At 40.5% G+C, this 24296-nt stretch overlaps 1 protein-coding gene across 1 annotated transcript in view; it reads right to left on the bottom strand.

Moving 5' to 3' along the window:
• The window catches only part of SCAF4 (SR-related CTD associated factor 4), an 87135-nt gene that overhangs the window by 17138 nt on the left and 45701 nt on the right, over positions 1–24296 (bottom strand). The window contains exons 6-19 of the mRNA XM_061627852.1: positions 22743–22879; positions 21718–21894; positions 21062–21162; positions 20503–20611; positions 20207–20374; positions 18313–18392; positions 15619–15803; positions 14907–15007; positions 13618–13731; positions 12790–12946; positions 5857–6020; positions 4659–4818; positions 4333–4428; positions 4060–4248 (exon numbers count right to left, since the gene is read on the bottom strand). Of these exons, the coding sequence (XP_061483836.1) occupies positions 4060–4248; positions 4333–4428; positions 4659–4818; positions 5857–6020; positions 12790–12946; positions 13618–13731; positions 14907–15007; positions 15619–15803; positions 18313–18392; positions 20207–20374; positions 20503–20611; positions 21062–21162; positions 21718–21894; positions 22743–22879 (1938 nt within the window). The remainder of the gene's footprint in view (positions 1–4059; positions 4249–4332; positions 4429–4658; positions 4819–5856; positions 6021–12789; positions 12947–13617; positions 13732–14906; positions 15008–15618; positions 15804–18312; positions 18393–20206; positions 20375–20502; positions 20612–21061; positions 21163–21717; positions 21895–22742; positions 22880–24296) is intronic.

Raw genomic sequence — 24296 nt, 5'->3', positions numbered from 1 at the left:
GGCCCAAGTAAAGTACTTTTCATTGGGATTACTACGGCAGCATTTTATATTACCCGCATTATGTTCAATGTGTGTATGATGCCAAAGTGGTAGATCATGTTCAAATCTGAAGGGAGGTGCGCCCAGTAGTTGACGACACCCAGCTTTCTCCCTCCAATTCAAAGCTTGCTTCACAATTTCAGAAATTATGTAGTGCCTGCAGGCAGTAAATAGGAAAGCTGATAATTACAGAGTCTGAAGAAGAATGAGATACTGATAGTAGCTTTTATGTCCGGATCACATCTAGCACTGAGAGAGCTCAGCCTCCCCTAGTTACTGAGGCTCAATGTATTTGAGTATTGCTGGATCCAGCGTTACACATCAGATTTCATGCAGAAGTTAACAGCACTTTTCTTACCAACTTCCACCTGCAATGCCTCAGAACTGCAATTTGTCAAGCAGGCCCTCATACCACTCTCACAACACCAAACTGAACACTACTTTTTAAAAAACTTAAAGCATTGTTGATAAAGCTTATGCTGAATGCAGTCATCTCAACTAAAGAAAGGCAAGTTTATACAAGCACTTGAAGCCCCACATCTGAACTGGCATCTGCAGAAATTTCCAGGAATCTCCAGAAACATTTTGCTCCAGGATACCTTAAAAGAAAACATCCCCACTCCCTCCAAGCTTTCATGTAGCATAACAGCCCCAGTGGCTAATCTGATTATAGAATTTATCTTTCTAGGAAATTTCTTAAGATGGGGCATTGTGACATTTGGATAATCATTTTTATATCGATAAAAAAAGTTTTTTTAACCCTCTCACACACAGAGTTACTTAAGACAACAGCTGTGTTTGGACACTTATTTGTGATTTCATTAACAACGGTTTATGAAGTTGTGGACAAAAGTGCTGCACTTTAATCCTCATGTCACTTATTATCCTAGTTTGTTAACATATATTAGGCCAGAGTTCCCAAGTTCAGATACAATAGGAAGCTCTGGCTTAAGGTAAGCCAGGATCTAGTGCCAAAACTGGTGTGTATAACAAGAAGGGGGAACAGTGAGGGAAGGCAGTTGTTAATGAAATTGTGAATGAACATACAATCATGGCCAATGGAGTACTCCTCTCATCAAGAGAAGGGAAATTCTGGATCCAATCTATTGAAAGTGATCCGTACTACACATTTAGACAATATAAGGTTTGGAATAGTGTATACACAACCAGAGCTGTGAGAAAATCTTTACACTGGGTTACCGCTAGTATATTCAAAACTAGAAATAAGGTTTCAAACTAACAGAAGTGCAATTCTAGCAAGGTTTTCCCAGAACAGTTATGGAAGCAATAATTCAGTTTATTTGGTAACCAATCATGGTATATTTAAGAGCATTAGAGCAGCTGTAATGAGATTGTCTGGGTCAAAAATAATACCTCTCTCAATATGTTTTCCCTTTCCCTGGAAATGTGGAAGGATGTGGAGTACAAGACAGCACTGGAAATGGAAAAAATCTGGAGGCAAAATAGTAGATAATTCTTCCATGGGAACATTAAAGAGGAATAGGTGGAAAGAAATGGTAGCAAAAATATTTCATGGTGGAGTCTTCCTTACATGCTCAGGTTGACTGCTACATTAGGGTGCATAGAGATGTACCTAATTTTACCTGTGAGCACATCCACTGCATCTGGACACACATAAACCTTCTGCTTTGAATCGAGCTCAGGAGAAACCTGTTCTTCTGGTTTTCAGCAAAAGAACAACACTGATTGACTGGCCCCTTGGGTCAATCATGAAACTACATTCCCCCCTTCTGAGTTTTTGAGTAAAGAAAAAAATTTTACATTTTTATCTACTCAACTATATGGTATTTTAAACATGCAAGATGTTTGAAAACAAAAAGCAAACTTTCATGTACAAAGTAAAGTGGCAGGCGAAGAATGAGTCAGCTGGCACAGAAGCCACCATGGGGGCCTCCTACTGAGGCTGGAATCGGTGGCAGGCAATGGTCCCTTCTCAATTCAAACTATCTAAAAGCTGTAAGACCCAAAGTGATCGTTTGCCACTTTTGCACTGCAAAGAAGTCAAAGAGTTAGAGAGAAATGGGAAATTGAGCAGTATGGAAAAATCCCTGGATCCATCGCATTCCATTGGGCAAAGTTGTGGATGCTTTACAGATGGACCTAGTACATTTTAAGGAGATACACAATCAAGATGTGCCTTCTAAATCAGACAATTTAATCTTTTCGTGTATGGCAGGAGTGAGAAGCATCCAACCTCTAGCTGCTGCAAAGTCTCTGGGTTTCCGCAGAGTTCAGCACTATGCTGGTAGCTTCAAAGAACTGACAGAGTATGAATCTTCAGGGAAAAAATGACTTCTGGAATAACCTATTCAGTATCTGAAACTGCCAATGCTAAGGCTAATATCACCTAACTTTTTTTAAGGATCTATATAAATGTAGGAAATGTTTTATGTAAGTAGGATATTGGTTGTGTTAGACAGCAGACAAGAAATGAAACTGGTTTGCACATCCAGCATGCCTTTTCACCATTATGAAAGTCTCTTCTCCAAAGGCTGTCAAGATCAACCCCAAAGTTTGAAAATTTCCTCTTAAGTAGTTTTATTTTAACATAGAACTTGTGATAGATCATTACTGTAGGTTAAATCATATTTTATTTTTCCCCTTAACTGTATAATTAATTTTGACTCTAAACACACTAATTGAATTGTGTTTAATCATGATTTCAAATTAAAGTTGTGCATTATAAAATTAATATTAGACACTCACCCAGGAAATGTATTGCTTCAAACAACTTCAGCTAATTTTCCCAGTAATTTTTGCTGTACATAAAATAGAGCTCAAATGTTTATCCAGTGTATACGAGGTAACCTGAGTTTCCTTTCCTTGCTTTTAAGGTTTGGACTCTTTGTACAGTCCTGCTTGTTGTCATTGACATTCAAAGTTTTTGCAGTCTAATACAAAACGTTTGTGGAAATAATTGTGTGGGGAGAATTATCCGAATAGGGAGAAGCATTCATAGTATGAATACTACACCTACATAACAGATTAGTTTTCCATATAAGACAGTTAAATAAAGGATGCAATCTGTTTCCATCTGGACAGCTTTCATTGATTTTAGTAAATAAGGGTTCCTTTATATATCTGTAATATCACTGTGATTTGTTTTGTATATACAAAGGAGATATCCTAAAATGTGGAGGGAAGAGCAAAGGCGGGGGGGAATCCTTTTCAGTCTGAGGGCCACATTCCCTCATGGGCAACCTTCTAGAGGCCAGCAAAAGTGAGTGGAGTAATGGATGGACTCTTACCTTTGTATAGTAGACCTCATTCCTGCCACACACAAGTCAGAGATTTCTGTGTGCACACTCACATACTTCTCCATTCACCAAGAGCATCATCATAGTTCAAGGAAAAATTCCAGCCAGACAAAAGCACTTAAGGAGGGCACATATAATGGTCAGAGAGAGTGTGGACTGGGAAGAGAAGATGCTACCTGGATGGGGGCATGGCCTAGAGGGCGCTCTGAGGGCCAGACGGAGAAGTCTGGAGAGCTGCATTTGGCCCCCAGTCCTAAGATTCCTACCACTAAAGCTAAGGGGACAGCATACAATCCAGAAGACATGAGTGTGTGTTTTGAGGAATAAAGGCAGGGGAAAAACACAGCTCACCTTCAGGTTCATCTATACACCTGCACCCACTCCTGTTTGCAAGTATATCTATACACAGTCTTAGGTGATCAGGAAAAAAATCTCTCTGGTGAAATTAAAACCAGAATCCTGTATCTGATTATACGATCCCTGAGTGACCTGGATTTGTTTTACTAAAATGTACCAAACATTGCTCTCCAAGATCCCATAATTACTTCAATGTTTCATTATTTATAATTGGACACTTGTATTGTTAAATGCTTTATTCCTCACAAAATTGTACAAAATAGATTGAAATGAAAAAGAAAACACTTTGCTCTTTGTATTTTTGGCTTTCTAAAAATAATCAAAATAGAATGAGGATTTTTGAAAGAAAAAAATGATATATCCAACAACTTAAAAATTAACTTACCAAGGAGTGGGACTGGTTGGGTGACAGGAGCAGGTATACTAGTAGAAGTTGCAGGTGGTGGAGCATTTGGATATCCTTTGGAACCATCTGCATTTTCAGCATTTCCTCTAGATCCAGAAACTACTGTTGGAATAGGGTTTCCCACAGAAGAGTCTTTTGTAGTGTCTTCATTTATACTAGCCACAGTAGCTAAAACAGTGATGTTAAGAGGGACATTTTAAGTGGCATAGACTTCTAATACAATCAACTTAGTAACATACAAATTACACTTACAGTTTGGGATGTTTACTCCTGGAGAAGGAGGGACAGAGACCGGAGGAACTGAAACTGGAGGATTAATAGGAGGCGGAGGTCCAGGAGGAAGAAAGCCTAGGAAGACAAACAGTGAAGAATCACTCACTTCTACAACTGAAATCCTTTACATGTGTCCTCAAAAGGAAAGGAGCAATCTTTCACAACATGATGCCCTCCAGATGTTTTGAACTACAACTCCCACCTGGGAATTGTAGTTCAAAAAATCTGGAGGGCACCTGATTATATAAGACTTAAATGCACAACTCATAATGTGAATGGAAATTCTCAGAGAATGCTTAATATACCTGGTGGTAAATGCATTGGATTGAAGCCAGGTCGCAAAAATGGTGGAGGTGGTGGAGGAACTCCAGGACCAAATCCAGGAGGTGGAATTCCTAAGGGAGGAGTAAATGTAGGCGGCTGAAGTGTACCAACCATTGGAGGACCTGGCTGATGTGGCGGAACCTACGATAAAATGAAATTTTTTTACTCAACACTTGATTCTACAGTTTTCTACCCACAGGCATCAATTGACAAAGCACAAAGACTGTGTGTGACATTTTAAACAGAGCAAACTGCTAGAATTCAGTCTTATCTAAATAAGGAGTAGATGCCATATCTTATTAAATCTCTTATTGAGAGGAGCCATTTACACATGAGAGAAAGAACCACAAACATTCACAAGGAGCTTTCTTTGTAGTTGTCATTTCCATATCTTCCTCGATAATGAGAAAAGGTGCTTTTAAAACAATGAGATAGTTCATTATTGTGTGCAGAAGTTGGAATGATGAAAGCAATACAGAAAGCTCCAGCAGCATTTAAATGAGCCTTTGTCACCCCTGGTGCCCTACAGATGTTTTGGGCTACAACGCCATCAGTCCCAGACAGCACAGCCAAGCCTCAAACTTAAACCGCAAACTTAAACTTCACCCCTTGGCACAGGATCGTCAGTAAAACACCTATTACTGGACTGGCCACATGTAAGAGATCAACAATTTCACTTCTATATAATCACAGGGCATTTAATTTCTCAGATCTCATGCCGCATTTGTAGGGACTGTTTGAAGACAAATGAGTTATTTCAACAAAGTTTGCTTTTCAACTATGCAACCAACACCATTTCAGTGAAAGAAGATTCTAAAAACTTTTGAAAACTCATTCCCCTACACATTCTTCATGTACAGTGTTCATTTGCTTTCGGTGATAGCCTGGATGTTTTGCCAACAATTTGGTTAAATGAGTTAATAATCTATAACAGGTTGCAATATTTTCACTGTATCAGGAACAATGTTAGTACTAAATCTTGACATATGACAGTATTTCAAATGCAATTTTCATTACACAAAAACTATGTTGCAATAGCTAGCTAATAGTACGTATATTCAGCACTTCAAAACAGAGCATGAAATTGAACTTTACTTCTCAGTAAATATAAGTCAGTGTTTACAATTTCCATTTGCAGATACAGAGAAAAAGAAAAAGGAAAGAGGGGGGAAAAGTTACCTGTGGCGGAGGCACTGTTATTGGTGTGGGTATAGGAACAGGCATTTGAACTGACAAATTTTTAGCAACAGAAGATGTTTGTTCATTGTGTGCAGTGTCTCCAATTCCTGCACCTCCATTTTGGGCTACTTGGTTTTCTGATTTTTTGGGAATTTCCTTCCATTCTACAGGAAACACAAGAACACCAATTAAAAGAACTCAGAATATTTAATTTCAACTTCTGACATAAACCAAGTGTAAAGTCCTAATCAATTTAAGTCTGCCCTACAATATCTTGATGTTGTACTCAAATCTGTATACATCATGGTCAACACACCCATCTGTCCCAATGGCAGACATAATCTATTTAGGAAGACAAGAATAAATTTTTGGAACATGCATGCATCATTTGTCCAGCAAAAGCACAGATTGCTTTCAAATACTATGTCATTCTTGCAGCCCCTATAACAGGCATGTAGGCCATAATCAAACACTGCACAGGCAGACTACTACTTGTACAACAGGATTTCACGTCCTCGCCTCCTGCACTTCCACACTGCAGGGAGGAGATTAAGGTGAAGTCCTGTTACATGAGCAAGTCTGTTCCACTCACACACAAACAGAATTGGATATAACACAAAGTAATGTTAATGTTAAGAATTAGTAGGCAGGTTAAAAAAATAATTTACAGCACCGCTACATTTTTACATGGATTATTTTCTATTTTAGAAATTAATTCTTTCACAAAATTAATCCCTACGGTGCACTTGATTTTTCTCTTCATGAAAAAAATCAGTTTAAGTACTTTTGACTACTGGAAAAAGTTTTGAGATATTTCTACACACATAAGCTTAACATGGAATCCTTTAGTTTGTTTACTAAATGTGGTATCAAGCAATTTAGGGCAGAAACTCACATCAAGGGTATATATTGGCCAGAAAATGAAACTAGTAACTTGAAATACTAACATTTTAAAGCAGTTAGGAACCTGTTACATTGGACCATCAGAAAATGCCTTATACGAAGTCAGGCCATTGGTTCCACTGAGCTCAAGACTCTATACTAACTAGAAGCAGCTTTCCAGGCTTTTTTCAGACAGTGATCTCTCCCAACCATACCTGGAGATCCCAAAGCTCGAGCCTAGGACATTCTGCATGCAAAGGTAAAGCCCTCCCCAAGGACATGCATTAAGGAATGACTTATTGGCTACTTCCTTCTTCTGTCTCATACTAGTAAGAGTAAGTATGAACTAATTAAGCAACGAGTTAAAGCTACAACATAATGAAATCAAAGGATTTAAGAATCTGAAAATAATTTCTCATAAAACAAAAGTTCCATTTAGTCCATCACCCTGTTTTCAACAATGACTAGCCAGACACTTCCAGGAAACACAACTATCAGTCATTTGTGCTTGCAGGTTTCCACTGGCTGGCCACTGTGAGAACAGGATGCTAGACTAAGTCGGTCATTGGCCTGATCCAGCAGGCTATTCTTATGTCATGGCAACATTCCACCACTGTTTGTTCCACAGCAACTGGAATTCAGAGATATACCTCCTTTGAACATGAAGGTGTCATTTAATTACATGTTCAATAGTTGTTGATAAACCCATCCCAATATGAATTTGTCTAATCCTCTTTTAGTGTCATCTAAGCCAGTGGACTATGAAAGAACTTTTTTTAAAAAAAAATATCAAAATTTATATTATGCATAGCAAGATCAATACTTTCTTTTGTGCATCCTGAATCTACTGCCAATCAATTTCATTGGTGACCCCAACTTCTAGTATTTGAGAATTAATCTCTATGAAGCTCCACATAATTAATCATTTTATATGCCACAATAATGTCCACAATTTCATATGGTTTAGAGGCATCTAGCACCTGTATGCTATATCCATCTCCAAAAGCTCTTTGTGTGTCCAACTTTTCCTATAACTATGTGGTCCCTTTAAATAATGCTATTTGTTTCTCTAGGCTCACTGCCAAGTTCTACCCTCTCTACACTGTGAGGATCTGAAACATTTAGATCCTCCTCCTCAAGGGCTGCTTCCCAGCTCCTGTTTCCTTTCCTCCAGGTCAGTTCTGAGTACACAGTGTAGGTGCTGTTTCAAAATAGCTACCAACAAAACATGCAAAATCAAAAGAGAAATGTTTTATCAGCATCTCACTTAATTGTCTCTAAGTATGCCTACATCAGAGTCCAAACTAGTGCTATTCAAGGGGCAAGCACCAAGACAGGATGCTCGCTCTAAAGATTATCTGGCTCTTACACAGGGGCCAAGTTCCCTTGTGGTGCCCAGGGAAGCATAAATGGCACCTTCTGGAATGAAGAGCAGTTGTTACCACTGTGCTCTGAGACATGTTAAGATCAGCAGAGGGGACCCTCTTGGGTGATTCCATCAACCTCAGAAGTTTGGGCATGGGGTGGGATATGGCATTCTCTATGGCAGCACCTAAGCTGTAGAATTCCCTTCCACACAAAGGTACCTTCAATGTGGTTTTCATAATGTATACCTCTTTATCTTAGCCTTTGACACCCGAGATATATTTCTTAGAATCCACCCTATTTTCTTCATTGTAATTTGTTTAATTGATTTTAATATTGCATTTTTAAATTGTTGTAACCCACCCCTGGGACCGCACAATGAAGGGCAGGTAAAAAATGTATTATTATTATTATTATCATCATCATCATCATCATCAATAACAACAACATTTTCATCATCATCACCACCAACAACAACAATAACATCATTTTAAAATAACTGGTGTGACAATTACCCCTACAATTACCCTGTCACTAAAGATTACTCTCACGGTTAGCAACTCCTTAGAATTTTATGAATCTGAAATGTCATATGTAAAATAAAGCAATAACATTTTTCTATCTGAAATACTGCTTAATCTAGTCATCCACAAATATGAACGCTACTCTCCAAATTTTTAATCACAAAGGAAATCCCCATACCACTAGTTCAAGCATGATCAGTAAGGATGGCTGAGCTGCCTGATTTCATCCTGCTTACATTTCACTTGTGCTCAATCACAGGTCCCATTCAGCCCCACCTGTGCAGATTTTTTGAAAGAACACACAAAAGCCTGCATTTAAATTGTGTGCACTTTGGACATAAAACATGCCGTTTCCCATAACATACACATTTTGATCACATTTTTTAAAACATAAAGTAAGTATTTTGGTGCACACTTTTTGCATGCCAAAACTGCACTGCATTATCTGGATCTGTGTAATCTGATTGGGAGTTGCATTCCAATCCACAAGTAAATTCAGGAGCATCAGATCAGGTCTGTTTGCTGCAAAAAAAATGGACTGAACTAATTCCTCCATCCCAATGATCAGCCCAATTTCCATTTTTAAATTAGATTCCACAATTCAGGCAACTTAATGTTCAAGAGAAGTACTGCTTACAAGCACCTCTCAAAGTTGAGCCCCAAAACAAGCAGACAAAACAACTGGTTTGTTTTCTTACACATTCAAATTATTTCACATATCAGAAGGCTTTTCCTTAATATATATGTGTTTAGTCGCGGACTGGCTTTTGGCTGTTTTGTTTGTTGATTGTGAGTGTGTATGTGTGAGAGTTTGTGTGATGTATGGTGTATGCTGTAAGTGTGTGTGGTGACATTTTATATTATGTGCCTGGGAGAGAGGAATCATAGTCAGGAGGAATTTGTGGGGGCCCCAATAGGCGTAGTGACGGGTAGAGGGAGATATGTTGTGTGGAAGACAGGCCAGGTGAGGGGAACGTGGCCCAGGCAATTGACAGCTGTCCCGTGTTCCGGTCCTCCACACATCCACAGGTATGCGGGATGTCCTATCAGCCAGCTCTCTGATCTCCGGATGCTGCTTTTTAATGCCAGATCGGTACATAATAAGACCGCCCTCATCCATGATTTAATTGTGGATGAGGCAGCTGATCTGGCATGCATAACTGAGACCTGGGTGGGTGAGCAGGGAGGAGTTGGTCTCTCTCAGCTGTGCCCACCAGGATACTCAGTACAGCATCACGGTAGATCTGAGGGACGGGGAGGGGGGGTTGCTGTGGTCTTTAGGAGTTCTATCCCCCTCTTCAAGCACCATGTCCATGTAACTACTGGCCTTGAGTGTTTGCACCTTGAGCTGGGCCAGAGGGACAGATTGGGGATCCTGTTAGTGTACCGCCCACCCCGCTGCCTAACAGACTCCCTGACTGAGCTGACGGAGGTGGTCTGGGAGGTTTTGTTGAGATCTCCTAGACTATTGGTACTGCGCGATGTCAACATTCATGCCGAGGCCATCTTATCTGGGGCGGCTCAGGACTTCATGGTCTCCATGACGACCATGGGGCTGTCCCAATATACCACCGGCCCAACTCATGTGGCAGGTCACACTCTGGACCTGATTTTTGCTACGGGACATGATGATAGTGATCTGTATATAGGGAGCCTTACATCAGCTCCTTTGTCATGGACAGATCACTGCTTGTTGAGGTTTAGACTCGCGACGACTTTCCCCCTCTGAAGGGTGGGGGACCTATTAAGATGGTCCGCCCCCGGAGGCTGCTGGATCCTGATGGTTTTCAAAAAGCTCTGGGGAGTTTTTCGGCTGATAAGGCTGGCGCTCATGTCGACACCCTGGTCGATCTGTGGAATGCGGAAATGACCCGGGCAGCTGACATGATCGCTCCTGTGCGCCCTCTCCTTTGTAGAGCTCATACAGCTCCATGGTATACTCCGGAGCTGAGGGCAATGAAACAGTATAGGAGACGGCTTGAGTGCAGATGGAGACGGACTCCTGACGAATGCAACTTTGCACTGGTGAGTGCTTATAATAAGACGTATTTTGGGCAGTGCGGGCAGCAAAGAAACAACATATCACTGCTTCTATTCAATCTTCTATTTCCCATCCAGCAGAGCTTTTTCAAACTGTCAAAGGGCTCTTACATTCTGGCCCTAAGGACGTGATTGAATCTTCTAAAGCTCGCTGTGACGAATTTGCCAACCACTTCCAGAATAAAATCTCTTGCATCCGTCAGGAGTTAGACTCCAATGTTACAGCAGTGGAATCAAATGAGGTCTCCGGAGCACAGTCTGGTCATATTTTATTGGATGAGTTTCAATTGGTGCAGCTTGAGGACGTTGACAAGGTGCTTGGACAGGTGCGTGCAACCACTTCTGTGTTCGATCCTTGCCCCTCTTGGCTAATAAAAGCTAGCAGGGATGGCACTGCCGGCTGGGCCAGGGAAGTGATTAATGCCTCACTATGTGAGGGAGTGGTCCCGAACTGCCTTAAGGCGGCGGTGGTGAGACCACTTTTGAAGAAATCTTCCCTGGACCCAGATAATTTGAATAACTATAGGCCGGTAGCAAATGTGCCATTCCTGGGCAAGGTTCTGGAAAGGGTGGTTGCATCCCAGCTCCAGGCACTCTTGGATGAGACCGATTATCTGGATCCATTTCAATCGGGTTTCAGGCCCGGTTTTGGCACGGAGACGGCCTTGGTCGCCCTGTATGATGACCTTTGTCGGGAGAAAGACAGGGGGAGTGTAACCCTGTTGATTCTCCTTGATCTCTCAGCGGCTTTTGATACCATCGACCATGGCATCCTTCTGGGGAGGCTTGCAGATTTGGGAGTTGGGAGGTACTGCTTGGCAGTGGTTCCGCTCCTATCTGGCAGGTCGTCTCCAGAAAGTAGTGCTTGGGGAGCACTACTCGATACCCTGGGCGTTCCAATATGGAGTTCCGCAGGGATCAGTTCTGTCCCCCATGCTCTTTAACATCTATATGAAGCCGCTGGGTGCTGTCATCAGGAGTTTTGGAGTGCGTTCTCATCAGCACGCTGATGATACGCAGCTCTACTTCTCCTTTTCATCTTCTTCAGGTGAGGCCGTCAAGGTAATAAACCGATGCTTGGCCGCGATAATGGACTGGATGAGAGCGAACAAATTGAAGCTCAATCCAGACAAGACTGAGATGCTGTTAGTAAATGGATCCCCTGACCAGTTGGATGTTCGACCTGTTCTGGATGAGGTTACACTCCCCCTGAAGGAGCAGGTGCGCAGCTTGGGAGTCCTTTTGGACCCGTCCTTGTCACTTGAGGTGCAGGTGGCCTCGGTGGCACGGAGTGCTTTTTACCAACTTAGTCTGGTAGCCCAGCTACGCCCGTATCTGGACAGGGAACATCTTGCTTCAGTTGTTCATGCTCTGGTAACCTCGAAATTGGACTACTGCAATGCACTATACGTGGGGCTGCCCTTGAAGACAGTTTGGAAACTGCAGCTTGTGCAGAATGCAGCGGCCAGATTAATCACTGGGACCAAGCGGTCGGAACATGTGACACCGATTCTGGCCTGCTTGCACTGGCTGCCTATATGTTTCCGGGCTCGATTCAAGGTGCTGGTTTTAACCTATAAAGCCTTACACGGCACGGGCCCGCAATACCTGATGGAATGTCTCTCCCGATATGAACTTACCCGTACACTGCGCTCAACATCGAAAGCCCTCCTCCGGGTGCCTACTCAGAAAGACGCCCGGAAGGCGATTACAAGAAAGAGGGCCTTCTTGGTAGTGGCCCCCGAACTATGGAACACCCTTCCTGACGAGGTACGCCTGGCGCCTACATTACTATCTTTTCGGCGCCAGGTGAACACCTTCCTCTTTACCCAGGCGTTTTAGTATTTTTAGTATTTTAATATTTTAGTATTTTGTATTTAATGTTGTAAAGATATGTTCATCTTTTTCTAATTACTTTTTGACTTGTACTTAATGGGTTTAATTATGTTAATCTTAGTTTTTGTTGTATGTTTAAATTGTTGATTTGATGACCAGGTGGTTTTAAACTGAATGTAAAGTGTTTACTTGATGTACACCGCCCAGAGAGCTTTGCTATGGGCGGTATAAAAATTGAAATAAATAAATAAATAATAAATAAATAAATACTATAGACATCTCTTACCAGGACTAAGTGTTTCGCTGTCCAGCATTCCTCCTTCACAGAAGCTTTCCAGATCTTCAGGCTTAACTTTACTCCATGGTACGTAGGTAACACCTAACTCTACATCCCAATACTGCTTATAGTCTGGTTTAATTCCTTTATTTAAAGCCCATGCAATCTGAAGGAAAACAGCAACACATTAGTAATTTCCTACTGACATTGAACTTGTACTTGTTCAGCAAAATGTAATTTGAAAGTCAGAAAGCAAAAGGACGGTGTATCTAGTTGAGTTTTACTCAGAGTAGACCCAATGAAATAAGTAGACCTACGTTAGTCAAGTCCAATAATTTCAATGGCTCTACTCTGAGTTGGACTAACACTGTATACAACCCACTATGTACAATGGGAAATCTGCAAAGATTCACATACACAGCACTATGAAAAATCCTTGCAACAAGTGACTAAGGGCAGCTTTGCATAATAAAGCTTTCCTATGCAAGCCCATGAACTGGCTCCATGTAACAGCTATTCTCCATGGTGATCCACTTTGTTTGTAGAAGCTCACCATATGGCTCATTTCTTATACATTTCTTACAAATAAATCTGTCTCCACCACAGGGTGTTTTATACTGCTACAAAGTATTTTCTTAAAAAACACTGTAGATGTATTATTATAGGTGATATCTAATGGTATCTGTTCTCAGTAAAACAGGCTTTTTGTTGCATAATGGGAGTGCTCCTTCCTTTCCTTCCCTGTTCCTCCACACCCTTTAAAAAATCTTCTCTAGGGAACAGTGTGCATTTCATCCTATAGGTTTAATTTTTATTGGGGAAAAATGTATCAGATACCTTTATAGATTTCTGATTTACTTTAAAGTTGCCACGGCTCAGTTTCTGTAGGGCACGGTATGCATCTTGTCTCTCTACCATTACAATATAGGCGCATCCTCTTGGTGGTATCATCTGTTTTAAGTACAAAAAAAAGTAAATTACTATTAAACAGAAATTCCCATTAATTTTGCAGAAAAAATGGAAGTGCAATACAGCTAGAATGTGTGCCTAATGCAAAAGACTCATACATCAGTGGTGGAGAACCTCTAGCTTGCAGACCTAATTAGGCTCAGCATGGTCCCAATTTGGCCTGCAAGGACATCTGCACAAACAATTCCACCTATCACACACCTGATATCGTATGTGAGCTCCTGATTGTTCCTTTGCAAGTGGGACTCCCTATCAGCACTAACAGGGAGCCCCCCTGGGATAGGCTGTGTCAGGGAGTGTCTTGTCGGAAACCCCCTAGTGCAGCCAAGGGGGCTCGCTTTCTCTGTTTGTAGGAAGTGGCTTGGGTTCAAACTGTTTCCTCCAAACTGAAAATTTTCCCTCTGCAGCAAGCCCCTGTGAAGTCCACGTGGAGAAAGCAGTTTGAATCCAAGCTGCTTCCTGAAAATGGAGAAAGCAAGCCCCCCTCACCTGCATTAGGGAGTTTCCAACAGGGAACTCCCTAGTGCAGCCTATCCCAGACATTCAGCAAAGGAAAAATGCTCCATTTGCAGTTTGGATCCAAACTGCTTCCTCCAAATGGACTTCAAAGGGTCTTGCTGGAACCACCAGTCAGCTGATTGGCAGTTACAGCCACCTCCTTTGGAAGTACACTCCCAGCACCAATCAATATGCCTGCAAAGGAGGCAGTTCTAACCACTAATCAGCTATTATAGAGACCTCCTCTGAACTCTACAGTTGTCCATCACCTGATGTCTTGCCCACCCACCAATGCTGACCAGCCAGGGGACAGGATCAAGGAGTACTCCACTACTGATATAAACCACCACCTCTACAACAGCAGAACTGAGACATATGTGTTTCTAATATCTCTAAATTATCTACTCTTAGAAGAGTATGAGGCAATGCATAAAACAAATGAAGCTCACAATTAATATTCAGTATCTTCTATTACTAGTATACAAACAGTTTACTTAAGTTTCTCTCAACTGAACATTCAAATTGGTTTTTTTTAAAATCATACTATTATTCCTCAGAAATTTAAGATAGAACTTCTAAATTTGGTTTTAAAACAGGTATAAAAATCTGCTAGCATGAACCACTTAAAACTGTTTCTACTAAAACAACTGCATACTTACATTTATAGATTCAATTGGGCCAAATTCTTCTAGAAGACCTCCAACATCATGCTGCTGTGTTCGTTTGTCCAGTTGGCCTACCCAGAGTGTTGTACTGCAAACTAAAAATGTGACATTTAAGGCTACTTCCATATTAAAAGCACCAACCCCTGATGCACTTATGTACTTAGCAACCTGTTTTTGTCAATTACTGTTAGATTATGTGCAGCAGTTAACATGCCAGAACAAATCAAAGGTGGCTGACAAATTGAATCAGGAGCTAATAATAATTTGAAAGAGTGTACTTCAATCACAGTAGGTGGGACCTAGAGAGTCCCTTGAACAAATGATAGGTACTTCTACTAGGAGACATCTCTGATTTTACAACTCAGGAGGTCTAGAGCTTGTTATGGTCACCATAAACAGGATAGCAATCCTTATGATGAGCGTAATAAGGCCATTTGTGCATTCCTGGCTCATCTTTTTAAATATACATTTGTTTTTACCACACTACTGCTCACAAATATTCAGAAGACTGCAGCTCAGTTGTAAAAAGACATTGGAAACTGGGACTTGAACCAAGTGATGCAAGGCATCAGGTTACCATTTTGAGTTTGTTTACTGCTCCCAAGTGCACATCTCATCCCATTGTTCCTCTTAAAAGAAAGCAAGAAGAGTGACACCTGACAGCATACACTAATAGTGCCCCATAATACATAATGAGATAACTCACCACTAACAGTTTCTGTTTTGATTGGAGGAAGGCCTTTTGTTCTGCGCTCCTTCTCTCTCTCCCTTTCACGCCTTTCCTGAGATCGTGATCGAGGAGAATGGCGGCGCCTGTCCCGGGAACGGGAACGGCGATGACGTGATCTTCGACTCCGAGAACCAGACCGTGATCTTCTTCTTTTGGGTGATCTAGCATTTAAGAAAATATTAAAATGCTAACAAATACAGAATGCATTTTGCATTCATAGATAACTTACTGGCTGCCACTGAATTCTGCCCATATCCAAATCTAAGAATTATTATTCACTAACAGGCAAAAAACCTTGCAGTCTATGAACGTACCTACAGTCAACAGGTATTTCTATCAAACTTGAAAAAGCAGGGAAATTGGGCAGCTATACTGAATGCACCAGGGGAACAGGAGACCTGATCTCCTCTCTGAGATATTGGACTGCCCTACAAATTTGGCAAAATGCAAACACGATTTGGGTTGGTGTTTCACAGTCCAATCCACTTCCTGTGTAGCTTGGAAGAATTTGGTAACGTGCCTCGGAGCATATTGGCAACACCTGCCATCTCCAAAGATAGAGAATTAAATTTTTGTATGTTTGTTGGTGTTCTTCTTACGTTTCTTTCCTGTGTTACTAATGTTTCTACAGACAATTTAACCTAGAAAACTATATCTCTCATTATTCATCCTAGAAATCTGTGTTAAACTTATTTGTATTAATTTCAAAGCCTTTGTATTGGTCAATGTCATATCATGGTGAAGACAGTCTTTTGTGTTTCAAACTGGAAGTTATGTTCTGTTTCTATTTTGGGTGCATTAACATTTGAATCTGAAACTGCACTTTGATGTAACATTAGACTGATTACAACATGTTGCTATTTAAGTAATGAATCTAGCTGTTGGAAAAAACAAAGTTGGCCTGCCCAAGAGGCATGATTCCAGCCTGCTATGCTTAAACCACTCCACTTAAGGAAAGGTGGGAACGGTCAATTAAAAACATACAGCACACCTACAAATTTGCTGGAATATATTTCACCTCCCACTGTTTTATCTTGTGCAAACTGAGACACTCCTCATGTCCACTGGAAACTATTCTCCTGAACAGTCAGTGCCATTATTCCACAATTGTTTTTGGAGTTTTTTTAGTGTTGCAAAGTGTTGCTGTACTTCACATATTCACAGAAACAGAAGCAAAAGAAAATGATTTACCACAGGAACTTCTCTAAAATTGCAAAGTAAATCAAACGTATTTAAAGTGACTATCTGAACTATATCAACTGTCTTAATATTGTTGCTTCTTCCCTGCTAAAACAAGATCAGCACAGCACAGGTCTTGTTTCTGTTATTTGGGCTGATTGCAGGTGTTGCCACCACTCCTCAGGAAGTGGATTGGACTGTGAAAGACCAACCCAAATTGTGTTTGCATTTTGACAAATTTGTAGGGCAGTACAGTATCTCAGAGAGGTCAGCTAAGAAACGGAATCCTGTGCAAGTCTGCTGAGAATGGATTGATCATTTGCAAGCTTATTGAGTTCAATGCGATTTACTCGTCTGCAATCATGCTTCGGATAGGTAAAACTGACCGGGGGGGAAGAGAACAGGGGGGGGGGAGGAGAACAGGGAGGGGGGGGAGGAGAACAGGGAGGGGGGGAGAAGAGGGAGGGGGAGGAGAAGAGGGAGGGGGGAGGAGAAGAGGGAGGGAGAGAGGGCTAGAGTGGACAGGGGAGGAGGAAGAAGGGAGAGGAGAAGGGAAGGAGGAGAAAGGCAGATCTGATCGTTTGCATGTTGAGTTCAGTGGGATTTACTCCTCTGCAATCATGGTTAGGATAGGTAAAACCATCCGAGTGGGAGGAGAGAGGGAAGGAGGGAGGGGAGAGGGGAGCATAAGGAGGAGGAGGGAGGCGATTGGAAAAGGAGGGGGAGGGGGGAGGGGCGAAGGGGAGGGGCGGAGGGGAGGGGGCAAAAGGATGGTGATGGGAGGGAGGGGGAGGGGAGGACAGATCTGATCATTTGCATGCTTATTGAGTTCAATGGGAATTACTTTCGTGCAATCATGCTTAAGAGAGGTAAAACTGACCATGGGGGAGGGGGAGCCACTCTGTGGCTGTATAATTGTATAGCTGAGGCTTGTCCTTTAAGATCTACAAGTGAAATGTTAACCTGTTAAGATCAACATTCCTTGCTACCACTGCTCCAAAACAAACACAAAAAACACTCTCACAATCTGAACTTGGCCTTTTGTCCCAACTGGGTGCCTTGTCTGAAATCACAGAATATACATGATCCATTTTTGAACACAGTAGTTATTTATTGGCAAAACAAAACCATATAGAACATACAAAACAGGTTAATAGTTTGTAGTTTGAGATTTTCATTTTACACTTGTCTTTGTATACATTGAGAGCCAGTGTGGTGTAGTGGTTAAGGTGTTGGACTATGACCTGGGAGACCAGGGTTCGAATCCCCACACAGCCATGAAGCTCACTGGGTGACCTTGGGCCAGTCACTGCCTCTCAGCCTCAGAGGGAGGCAATGGTAAACCACCTCTGAATACCGCTTACTATGAAAACCCTGTTCATAGGGTCACCATAAGTCGGAATCGACTTGAAGGCAGTACATTTACATTTTTGTATACATTCTAGTATCTATTCTTGCATTATAAACGGACATAAAATTGCTACTTCTTACCTTGATGCAGATCTAGATCTGGACTTTCTGCTCTCATGTCTTTTTCCTTCTTGAACAGGAGGATGATCTACTTCCATTTCCTTAAAAAAATATTAAGCCTTTATTACCATTGCTGTTCCTCAATTACATTTTTTTATCAGTTTCAACTTTAGTACTAGAGGAAATTTTGTTCAAATAAGGACTTGAAGGCACATAACAACAAGGATTGTATCCAGCTAAGGCTGCAATACACATCTACTCAAACGTAAGCTCCACTGAGTTCAATGGGACTTACTCCCAGGTAAGTGAGTATTGGATAGCAGCTTAAATCATTGAGTAGACCCACTGAAATCAATGAACAAGGGTATCATGATTAATTAATTCCACTGATTTGAATGGGTCTACTCTTGAGTATAAACTCAGTAAGATAAAATCTCTTGTAGCAAATGAAAATTAGTAAGAGGTGTCAAATTGTCTTGTTCAAGTAAAATGCTAAATCAATCATATTCTATCAAATTTATTAGTCACCAAATAAAGAATGCAAACTTGAAAAGAATATCTAACACCATTGTTTATCCATATATAATTTGAGTTGAACACATCTGTGTAACTTTTTTCTGAAATGATCATAATATTTGTATTTGTAAATAGTTATAGTTTCTGTAACTGGGAATTTACCACCTGCCCATTCTGTCCAAAAAAGAAATTGGTAAACTTCTGCACTCAATGTACTATAATAGCTTAGCTCAATAAGAGATTTCTGCTCTATTACAATTACTGGAGATTACTTGAAACAATCTCTGTACAGTAACATCCTGCCACAAACGTAAAATAATTATATAATTTATACCCTGATTTTCTACATTAACACGTGTTTTTAAAAGGTTTGATAGAAACAGTTAACATGAAAACACTAAATTAAAGTAAATGAATTGGAAAGCTACCTGCATATCTAAGACAATAAATACTTCTGCCTTCAGAACAGGCCTATCGTGGCTTAGAAAGAGGCTGGCAAAAACACAGCAACCACCATCTTGTCATGCCCCCAAACCCACAACCTTAAAAGGGACTTGGGAAAGTATAACCCTCCCCAGAATAGATGTCAACATCCAAGTGGAGGAGTTTCTTAACTCAACAGATGCTTTTCTATGGCACCATTCAACTCTCCATGGTGGGGGGAAAGGGTTCATACAATTTTAAATATCTTCCTGTACACTTATTACTGTTCCTATAATCATGTTTACCTATTTTTTTGGCTGATTTCAGTTGCAGTGGGATCAGGGAGATAATTATTTTCCCAACGTACCATGTAACAATGATCTAGCCAAAATGCTACATCACTGGAACACATTAGTTGTGGGTGAATTATGTGCAGACAATTTAAAAATAGGATGAGAATGCTGCCACACATTACAGTTGTGAGGTGGGGGAGGAATCACCACATATGCCATTTCCTACAAGTTTTGCTTAATATTTGTAATATGAAGGGCAGTCTTCATTCTCTGCCAAAAGCAAAAAGAAAACACAATGGTTTTGTAATTAAAGCAGGCAAGACCTATAGATGTGTTAAGGAGCCTATGCAGTTGTTTTTAAATGGTATGGCAAACAAACCAAGAGGTCCTCTATTAATTATTAGTTTCCTGTTTGCCCAAACCAAGTAAAGTATGAATAACAGCTTCAGAACAAGCCAGGATATTAAGCCATGGTTTGAAGTTTGCTTAATATCCTGGTTTGTTTAGAAGCCAATAAACCATAGTTTTCTGGGTTGGACAAAACAGGAAATTATAGTTAACAGTTAATGTTGTTAATTGTTGTAAACTGCCCAGAGAGCTTCGGCTATGGGGCAGTATACAAATGTAATCATTCAATCAATCATGTTAGAAAATTCTGAAAAAGGATAGTAAAAGTTACTTACCTGCGGATGTGGTTTCTGTGTATGTGGTTCATTTTGTGCTGGAAAAGAAGGTTGGAAAGTTTGTTGCACCTGGGATGAAGATTGCACCCCAAGCTGAGCCATGGGAGGAAACTGTGGTGCAGGGAGAATTCCATAGCTTGGCATTTGTCCATTTGGAGGAAGTGAGACCTTGTAGAAAAAGAATATACAGGTATTTTCCATTCATTTCAAATCAAGAACAAGCTCTCAAAGTATTACAAATCTAATTATTAAGTATTGCACGATACAAAGAACATTAAAACAAGTGCTTCCAATACCTGGTGAAGCATAGGCTCCTGCTGCATTCCAAGCATTCGCTGCTGAAATTGATCTATATTTGGGAGCTGGGGATAAACTGGTTGCTGTATACCTTCACCTGCAAATCCACTGAGCAATAAAAATGATTTTTTCAGCAGCATTTTAAGAACATAAAATTTAGTACAATAACCTAGACTGCCATTGATGCTTCCTCCCCATGCAATTTTTTTTTAAAAAAATTGAATACACATTCCCCCCTCTTTGGTCTCCTTTATTTCTGTTGCTTTCTTTCATCAAATTCTAGATTGTAAACTCATATGCACAGGGATCAGTGTTCTTATTGTTGCACTGCAGAGTGCCATACACACTGATGGCATTGTGTAGGTATTTTTTTAAGCAGAGAAGCTAATATTCAACTGTAACTGCAAACCAGAACTTTATCAAACTGATGCATATCAAACCATTGCACAATAAGAGAGTTTAAAACAATGCAATCTAATGGACAGAACCTATGCAACATTGGACTTCTACATGTCATCCTTAATTTTCAGATCTACATATGTGCATCACAAATCTTACAATGTTGGTTGAGAGATTGAAGGGGAAGGTGTTGATTCCTCTTTCTTTGTGTCTTCCACTGCTTCTGGTTCATCATCATAGTCAAATCGATCCAACAGCTTCTGAAACATATTACATTGAGCCGCCTCTACTTTCTTCAATAATTGATGACAAGACAAGTAAACCAACAATATAAAATTCTTTCTGTACGTTTTGCAATTTTTGGAATACTAATAAAGCGATTCAGTTTGTCACTAACTAGGGGGAGCACAAAGCATCCTGAACATCTTATTCCATTGTAACTAACATATAGTAAACATTTCTCATTAACTTTGTTCAGATATAGCCTCAATTCATGATTTGGCATTATGTACCCAGGCCTCAGGTTTATGCATTCCCTCCTCCCCTTGCATGCCAAGATTTATCCCTTCATCCAAACTATCAAAATATGGCTGGCATACACCCTCCAAATCATAGCCTGCTGTTTTGTCCAAACCAGCAAAGTATGGTTCACCTGAAACCAGGAAATGGGGAGAGAAACTGTCGCGGGGCCGGGGTAAACAAGGTTAATGCTCCTTGAAGGCTTGTTTTCATAGCATGGCACAATGACTTGGCTCGGCATTACATCTGAAAGAAGTCACTGGGTTATTTTCTTTTAAGTACAAGAAAAATATTACCTTATCAAAAGATGTCTTTTGTTCTGGCACTGGAAAATCATGCTTTTGTTCAGATGGTTGCGTTGTTGTAGTCTGCAGCTGAGCAGTAATAGCGTGGACCTGGGCCATTACATTGTTATCTATCACTGGAGACTGAGGTTTGGGAGGCTGCTGAAAAGTCTGAAGAATCTGTTGGAGCTAACATAATAAAACCACTATTAATATCAATTTAGGAATGGCCATGTACAAATACCAGAGACATAATAAATGTGCAACAATTGTGCTTACCCCCTGCTGTACACACACATACACTAACTTCCAATCAGGCACTTGCTACAGCTATGCCCTGTAGATACTATGGTGCAAGGTACCTGCTCATGCAGCTCCTCCTCTGCTTTGTGATCTTAATACAAAAAGGTACAGAGGAAGACAAAATGGGCTGCCACCAGAGAGCCTTACATGAAAGCTCAATAAACCATTGACTACCACATGTGCACATTCACACTCTTTCTTCTGCCCTTACTAATGCAATTCACTCACAAAATTCCACTAAGGATTTTAAAATGGAATTGTAGAATCATACAGTTGGAAGGGGCCTTGTAGGCCATTGAGTCCAACCCCTTGCTCACAGCAGGAAATCCACAGCTAGAGCATCTCCAGCAGATAGCTGTCCAGCCTCTGCTTCAAGACATCCAGCGAAGGGGATCCCACCACCTCCCTAGGCAGTCGGTTCCATTGCCAAACTGCCCTTACTGTCAAGAAGTTCCTTCTAATGTCCAATCTGAATCTACGCTCCTGCAACTTAAAACCATTAGACCTAGTCCTACCCTCTGGGGCAGCAGAGAACAAATCTGTACCCTCCTCTATGTGACAGCCCTTCAGGTACTTAAAGAGTGTAATCATGTCACCCCTCAGCCTTCTCTTCACCAGACTGAACATGCCAAGTTCCTTCAACCTTTCCTCATAAGACTTGTTCTCCATATTCTGCATTAGGTAAACAACTTATTAGCTTAATTTTAATTTTCAAACAAAAACTCTCTGCTTGCCTGTTGTCCTTGTGTTGTCTGGAATAACTGAGCTACAGCTGCAAAGGCATCAGAACTGGGCAACTGCGGCACATTAGATACTGAATTAGAAGCAACTTGAGAAGGCTCAGATGGAATCGTGACAGGAGGTGGTGAACCTGTAACATAAATTTAAATACAACTTTAATATTTTAACTATTCCATTTTATAACACTGCACTTTTACAATATAGTGTAAGTTTCCAAAACCTTGTGGTCAGCTTGTAGTCACCCCAACCTTTTTTTTTTTTACTTCCCCAGGCAAGATTCTCTGAAGTGCACATCATGTGGTCCTCTTCATTCCATGTAATTTTTGGCACCCACCCCTTTGCCCTGTATGCCACAACATAAAGTCTATTGTTTCCATTTATAGGGCCACATGAATATATGCCTGTAAGCATATGCTACATATTCTTAAGACTTGCCTCATCACAGGGCCAAACTAAACATGACAATAACCATGCAAGTGGTAATTTATTTTATTTATTTATTATTTTATTTATATCCCGCCCGCCCTCCCAGCAGGAGCCCAGGGCGGCAAACAGAGGCGCTAAAAACACATCAAAACACCATAAAAACAGACCCTAAAATACACCAAAATAAAACAACTTTAAAAACATTTTAAAAGCTTTTAAAACATCTTTTAAAAAGGGTTAAAAAACATGTTTAAAAAAAATATTAAAAAGCAATAAATGTTTTTTGTTTAGTAAACAGCAGCCACAGGTGGCAATTGGGACTACAGCAAGGCAAAGGGTTAAACTTCCTCACCACAGTCCCAATCCAATTTAGGCCCCACTTATAGCTTTTAAAAAAAAGAAACTACCATCTCTTCCATGATTATCGTCATGTCTATTTTACTCATAGTTCCATACAAATTCCTCATTTTTTTTTTGTATTTCAGCAATCTCACTTCCATATAGAAAACAATGATGACAGTTGATGGTTGACACAGATCAGAAAAGCATGTGCACAGTTTAAACATGCACATGCAAACACACAGACCACAAATGTGAAAGAAATATTGTAAGGAATAATGACAACAATGAATATATGGTGAGCAGCTAGACTATACATGGTTAATATATTTTTCCAGCCTTCACTATTTATTTATTTGTAGCAATTTCTATACCACTAAGCAATATAAAACACTAGAGCTGTATACAGTCCTTGAAGTTTATTTATCAATTAGCATTTCTAAACCACTTAATATTTTTAAAAAACCCTAAACAGTATACAAAAATAAAACAAAGCAATAGAACAGTAAACAGCAGGAACAGGTAAAAACATCTTCAGAAATAACAGGGTCCAATCTTATGGGTCCTGGAAAGCCTGGGCAAAAAGACATGTCTTCATAAGATGTTGGAAGCATCAAACAAATGATGCTTTATATATGGCAAAGGGAAGGACAGTGCACGGGGAATGGCAGGAAATGCCTGTTTTTGAATAATCACCCTGTGATATTCTATAGGGTGCTGAGCCACAATTAAAATTTCCCCGGATGATCCAAGTGATCTTACAGGTCTATATAGGGGCAGGC

This window comes from Rhineura floridana, chromosome 5 (assembly GCF_030035675.1).
Source record: "Rhineura floridana isolate rRhiFlo1 chromosome 5, rRhiFlo1.hap2, whole genome shotgun sequence".
Lineage (NCBI taxonomy): Eukaryota > Metazoa > Chordata > Lepidosauria > Squamata > Rhineuridae > Rhineura > Rhineura floridana.
Note: the sequence above shows the minus strand (reverse complement) of the source record. Positions and strands in the feature narration are given on the sequence as shown.